Source organism: Petaurus breviceps, unplaced genomic scaffold (assembly GCF_028583685.1).
Source record: "Petaurus breviceps papuanus isolate PSGF00001 unplaced genomic scaffold, PetGlider_PUasm1.0 118, whole genome shotgun sequence".
Classification (NCBI taxonomy): Eukaryota; Metazoa; Chordata; class Mammalia; order Diprotodontia; family Petauridae; genus Petaurus; species Petaurus breviceps.
This window is the reverse complement of record NW_027185616.1, coordinates 6,924,652-6,931,428: the sequence shown is the minus strand read 5'-3', so window position 1 is coordinate 6,931,428 and position 6,777 is coordinate 6,924,652. Positions and strand designations below refer to the sequence as shown.

At 38.6% G+C, this 6,777-nt stretch overlaps 1 protein-coding gene across 3 annotated transcripts in view; it reads left to right on the top strand.

Moving 5' to 3' along the window:
- GRIN2A (glutamate ionotropic receptor NMDA type subunit 2A) overlaps positions 1-6,777 on the top strand; it is a 500,965-nt gene that overhangs the window by 481,221 nt on the left and 12,967 nt on the right. For all 3 annotated transcript variants that reach the window (XM_069085705.1, XM_069085697.1, XM_069085690.1), the window contains exon 12: positions 6,137-6,375. In XM_069085705.1, the coding sequence (XP_068941806.1) occupies positions 6,137-6,375 (239 nt within the window). The remainder of the gene's footprint in view (positions 1-6,136; positions 6,376-6,777) is intronic.

Below are 6,777 nucleotides of genomic sequence, written 5' to 3'. Positions count from 1 at the left end.
CTGGACCCTCTCTAGCTTACCATATACTCAAACAATGAGGTCCAGAGCTAAGCACAGTGCTCAGACGTTGTCCAACCAGGGTGTATAGGGAGTCTATTACTTTTTATTCCTCGTAACTGTAGCTCCCTTAATGTAGGTCAAGGTCCTACCAAATAACACTGCTGATTAATATTCAACTTGATATTTTTTTCAGAACAACTCCTATACAACCATTTAGAACCCAGTTCCTTTCCCTTGTGTCATCCCTTACTGGGAAGGATGCAAAAGCTTCTAGCTTGAGACAGATTTGGGTTAACACCACTCTCTCATATGGCAACACACTATTTTCTAATCTTATCTCAGAGTTTGGATTCCTTAACTCATCCCTACTGGACCTAAATCACACTGGACTTCTGCTTTACAAGAATTCTTGGATCACAATGCTTCTATTTCCCAGAGATTTTATGACTAAGCTGCAGGTTACCCTGTGTGTTGACTTCAAAGTCTTCCTGTTTCTTGCATTTGTCTCACTTTTTTATTTGCCTCCTTGCTTACCTGTCCCTGATTCTATGTTTAACAATGTTTATTTTTTATCTGAACTTATCAAAGGACCATATGCCAAGAAGTGATACTGGTCTTTCTAGATAATTTCCTCTTTTCTTCTTTAGTCATATCATCCATGGTTGCATTGTCAAAATTTTGTTTCTGAAAGCCTCTTACCTCCCTAATTATCTTCCCTTTTAGAATCTCTGATTCAGTCTTGAGATCATCCTAGATTTTCTTTGAGCTTTTTGAGATTTGTTTTGCTAAGATCTAGACTATACAGCTTATCATGCCCCATGTTTCCCTTGAATAGGCAACATACAACTTAGCATGCTATGAACCCATAGTACCCATGATATCCATAGTTTTCCCAAGGTTCCCATAATTCTGAATTCAATAACCTGGTTTTATGTATCCAAGCAACAGGCTTAAGACTCCTGTACTCTTAAAAAGAATATATTCTGACTTTCTGTATCTTCTTTCTCCAATAGTATGTGTCCTTGGTCTGAAATGTGCTTCAAGTTCCTCTCTCCCATACCCTCTAACTCCAAACTGTCTTCTGCTCTCTATGTGTTCAGTCTTCCATTTTCTACTTAGTTAACATGACTCCCACCCATTTTGCATGCCTTCAGTCTGAGAGAAAGCATGGTGTCATGATTAAAATACTAGATTTGGAGTCAGGAAGACCCAAGTTGTAACCTCCTTCAAATCCTCTGGTGTTTACTGTGTGTCCTTGGATAAGTCACACCCTCTTTCTTTCAGTTTTTTTTTTTCATCTACAAAATGAAAGGATTGATCTGAGTGGCTTCTGCATCCCTTTGAATTCTAGACCTTCAGCTCTCACAACCTATTACCTACTAACTGTATAATCCTGGGGGAGTCATTTAATCTGTTTATGCCGCAGTTTCTTAATCTGTAAAATGGAAATAATAATATAATAATAACATATAATAATAATATATAATAATAATAGCACCACTTCCAATGGTTATAGAAAGTAGTGTGAAATATGAATGTATATAATGCACTTTGCAAGCCTTAAATCTGAGTTTTCACCATTACCACCATCAGCATTATTCATATTATTCTCACTTTTTCCCAATGGATTCAAGTAGAAATGATCCTAAAACCAGTTGCTATCCTACTGATATTCTTTTTTACTTAATGTTTTATAGACTATCACAAGGTAGATAAAACAGTTCCTTTTTTGGTAACTGAATAATGGTATTAGTCCATATATTTGTTATTATTACTTTTACTATTATTATTATCATGTAAAAGCATAAGTGCACCATTTGTTTACCACATTACAGTTCACAAATTTTTTTTGAACATAGTCCTCAGAGAACCTAAGTTTTGGTTTTCCCAAATATGAGAGAGGTAGATGTCAGATGTTACTTATCAGTCCATTGGTTCTGCTTTTTCCGATATCATCACTTCAAGAGTACTCACTCATTACCACATTGGCCTTGGGCGTGAATTTTTCTGCTGTAAGAGCTCACCAAGGCTATCTATTTACTAAGTCATAGAGGGGCTGTGATCTGTGTTGTAAGAACAAAATGTATACGTGTGTGTGTGTGTGTGTGTGTGTGTGTATAGATTTCCTTTAGTATGTATACCATAAAGACCTCTGTCACTTCAAGAGGCCTAAGGGGTGCAGATTCATAATGAATTTTTCAAGAAATGCCTTGGGGGAGAAAGGCTCTGAAAGTCTAAAGGCCAGTTGCATTGAATGACATAAAAATTCTTTCCAGAAGCAATCCCCTCAGCTCTCTGGCATGCTATATATGCTAGAACTAAATGCATTTTGAAAAGTGGAAGAGTTCCTCTTGCCCTTTAGAAAATATTGAGAAAAAAAATCTAAAGAAAAATCATGAACTGGTTTATGATATTTCAGATATCAAGGAAACTTCCCACCATGCTAGGCCTTTCCTTTGGGTAGGATAAGCACATTATATTAATAGAGTTAAAAGAAATCTGGAATGATGCCATCCATTATATTGGAAGGACTAGAAGCCCAGAGACCAGGACTGAGTCCTGCTTCTGTCCCTAATGTGTATCTTTCATTCATCAGATGATGAGATCCCAGAGCTAGTGTTGAAAGGGACCTTAGAGGCCATTTAGTCCAACCTCTTCATTTGAAAGCTAAGGAAATTGAGACCCAAAGAGGTTAAGTGATTTGTTCAAAGTCATACAGGCGAAAAGTGGACTTTGAACTCAGGTGCCATGAATGACCTTGTGTTCACAGTTCTTCTCAGTGAACCATACTGGCTCCCCATTCTATCTCCTGGTACAGCCTTCCTCCCCATCCCAACCTTCCCCCCAAACTCAGAGAAGCACCACATGGGTAATGATAGTCTGTTTGCTGAGTAAAACCTTCCTCAGCAGTCCATTCCAATGGTCATTTCACTTGGAAATTCAGGGAATTTTCCTTTAAGTATGACTAAAAGGTATGCTCCTTTCTTTTCAAACCATTTCTTCTTCACAAGTAACCTTTCCCCACTTTAAAATGTAAAAAGGGTAGACTGCCTGCCAATTTTAGCCACCGACTGGGTAATTTCTGTGGGTATTTTGTCACTGCCTTTTAGCAAGGCAGTAGCCATGCTTAAGCACATTCTGGAAGAAGGAAACTACTGTTTCTTTGTTGTTCTCTTTTTCTCCCCTGGAGTTCTGCATCTTTTCCTAGGCTGAATTGAAACAAGATGGCATACAACGCCAGGGCAGTAGACCTGTTCTATCCTCTCAGCAGCAATGCAGTGAGAACACAGGCTTCCTCTGGCTGACATGTAGATTCTTCTTCAAAAAAAGCATGGGCCTGGCTGGTAGAGAGATTCCAACTGTGTGGTGGCATGCCAGCTAGGAAAGAGGAGCATGCCCCAGGCACAGACCAGCCTACATCTCCTCTGCACACAGGAGAATATTTAGCTTTCTGTGTCTTTCTGTGTGTGTCTTTTTGAGCACCAAAGAGAACAGGAGTGTGCTGTGGGACAGAGATCATCCTCCAAATTTTTTTCCTCTGACAAATCAGAAAGCTATCAGTAGACCAAGCTTTAGATGGTTGTGATTTTAAAAAGATGCCTGTTTCCTCATTCATGCAAAATACCTGGATGTCTTTGTCTTTACTCAATCTCATAAAAATCTCTTTCTTTCTTTTTCCCTGTTGTTGATTAGGGTGGGAAGTAGAAACATTAGAGAACAGAAAATATTGCATTCCTTCTCAGTTTAAAACCCTGTAATGACAGGAAGGATGAGGAGTTGTCTTGTGATTACATTGGGATGGAGAACTACAGAGGAAGAAACTCTCTTTACTAACACAGGCCAATCTCTTCTCTGAAATGTGTAGTCTCTGAGAGTTGCCTAGAGTGATGGTGTTAAATTGAAGCAGAAGCAGATCCCTAAGGGGAACATATTGACTTAGAAAACCACAAATGAACACTATCTATGTTTTAATATATTTGTATTTATTTTCCATATTTCCTAATAACATTTTAATCTGATTCAGAGCCACAAGGGGCTGTTGTATGTCTCAATACCACTGACCCTAGAGTACTGAAAGCTAAAGTGACTTTTTCTATGTGTTAAAAGTAGGAATAAAACCCACATTTCCTTGGTTCAGAAGCTGACTCTCTGCCAAATTTTACTGTTTTTTAATAGATTGAAGGAGAAGTCAAATCAAGAACTATTTATCTATTTTATTTATTTATTGTATACAAGATTCTTTTGGGGAATGCTTATGAAGATATATAGAACTCAATCCCTTCCCTCTACAAGTTAACTATCTAATTGGAAAGGATGTATACAAGGGGAAAAAACAATAATCACCAAAGATTCGAATACCAGTTGAAGATTGCAGTAGAAGTGATGTCACAAAGTAGTATATTACATTACCAAGAGCTGAGGGAGATCTATAGTCTTGGCTGAGTTTTAGTGGATTGTCTTATTGCCTACATAAGACAAAACAACCCAATACTTCCTTGGGAAAAGGGCAAAGAAAATACTTCTTTCAATGTTTCTTTGTTCAGTCAAATGCAAGGTATTTTAAGAACTAGAGATCATATATTTCTAAGAATAGAACTGGAAGGCATTTCAGAGATTATTCACTCATTTTATGGACAAGGAAAATGAAATCTAGAGAAGTTAGGAAACTGGTAATAAGTCATGCAGCTAGGTCCACATTCCATGAGTCAAAGGAAAGATACCTGAAACTAGGCTGGGGTGCTAAGTATGCAGTTCCCTTCCTGGACCCTCCTAAATCCAGTATCAGGGATTCAATTACATTTAATAAACATTTATTAACCATCTACTAGGTTTTATGTGAGAGTCAGTAGGGCATAGTGAATAAAAGCCTAATCTTGGTGAAAGGAAGGTCCCGGTTTTTGTTTCTATGTATGAGATACATACATACATAATGTGTACATATGAATACACACACACAATCTACTCAAACAAAAGAATACTGAGGACTTCTGTAACTGTGGCACACTTGCTGGAAGAACATTCCCATGTCCTTATAGCATTGTAAAGGGGGAAAATGAGCAGCACATGATATTTTTAAAGGATGGCAGCTGGTGTTGTTACAAGGCAAGGAAGCAAAAAACATACACAGCAAGGCACGTGGAAGGTGGCAGACTGCAGAAATCTGTTAGGTGTTGTGGATAATGAAACAACACAGGGTCCCCATAGACAATCGCCTCTGTATATGTGCAAAGCCAAACAGGAAGTTGACTTAAGGGGAATCCTGCATTACTGGAGTTGGGGAGGGGTCAAGAGAAAAATGCACTGATGGCAAAATTGAAGTAGGTCTTAGAGCAATCCTTTACCTAATATACCCGAGTCACTGCCATAGCTAAACTACCAATCTCCTTTGCTGCTGAAGATTTTTAAATGGGGAAATTGTTCTCAAATGGTTATTCAACTTAAAGATAAATATAATGAAAAACCCTTTATTCAAGTCCTTCTCTATGCAAAGCAATAAAAGGCAGCATGACGTATGGATAGGGAACCAGTCTTGGAGTTAAGAAAACCTCGACTCAAAGTCTTGCCTCTGTCACGCTTTATTTAATCACTCAGTGCTCACTACAACACAAGACACCTTCTGAATCATTCCAAGTTTCTTTAATTTTCCTTTGAGCTGGGGAAGTGATCAGTTTGGGGATGAGGCATTTTGGAGGAATTTGAGATGTTTTCCTTTGAATTCATGTTTTTAAGTGCAGAGGTTACAGAAAAGTGGAATGTAGTGCAAGAACCTAATGAAGAGTAATTGTCTAAATTTTATTTTATTTTTTGTATATAGCATATATATATATAGCATATAGTGGATGATTTATAATTTTTTTTGTCTTTATGGAGGGGGGAAGGCAGGGTAATTGCCCAAAGTCACATAGCTAGTAAGTGCCAGATTTGAACTCAGACCTTCCTGACTCCAGGGCCGGTTCTCTATTCACTGCACCACCTAGCTGCCCCATAAACTTTTTTAAAATTAATTGAATGACAATCTTTTTAAATGGAGTCAACTTGGCACTTTGTATTATCCTAGGTATGTGTTGGGGGAAAAGAGAAGGAATGAAGCGAAGTTACTACTCATCCTCACTAAACAATATGTTGGTCCCTTTAGGAGAGATGGAGGAGCTGGAGACACTCTGGTTGACAGGAATCTGCCACAATGAGAAGAATGAAGTAATGAGCAGCCAGCTGGACATTGACAACATGGCAGGAGTGTTCTACATGCTTGCTGCTGCCATGGCACTCAGCCTCATCACCTTTGTCTGGGAACATTTGTTTTACTGGAAACTCAGGTTTTGCTTCACTGGAGTATGCACAGACAGGCCAGGACTGTTGTTCTCCATCAGCAGGGTCAGTAAAATCTCAGTTCACTTCCTTTTATAACAGATGAACCCAAACTAAGCAAGACAACCATCATTTTCCATACCCCACACTCCCTATTTCTGCCTGTCCCCCCTACCCCTTATACCAGTCTTACTCTGGCTCTTTTTTAGGCATTCTGGAGGGATTTATTGATCATAATTTTTTACGTGAACACTAAAAGTTATTAACATTTATATAGCAGTGGAGAGATAACCCCAGGTTCTCAGAGGTTAGATCAGAAGAGCGCAAGTTCTACTTAGACCTATAGCATGTAGCCTGTGCTCTGCTTTGTGAATTCATTCCATAAAAGTCAATGCACATGTATATTTCCTCTCTCTCCTCTCTCTCTCTCTCTCTCTCTCTCTCTCTCTCTCTCTCTCTCTCTCTCTC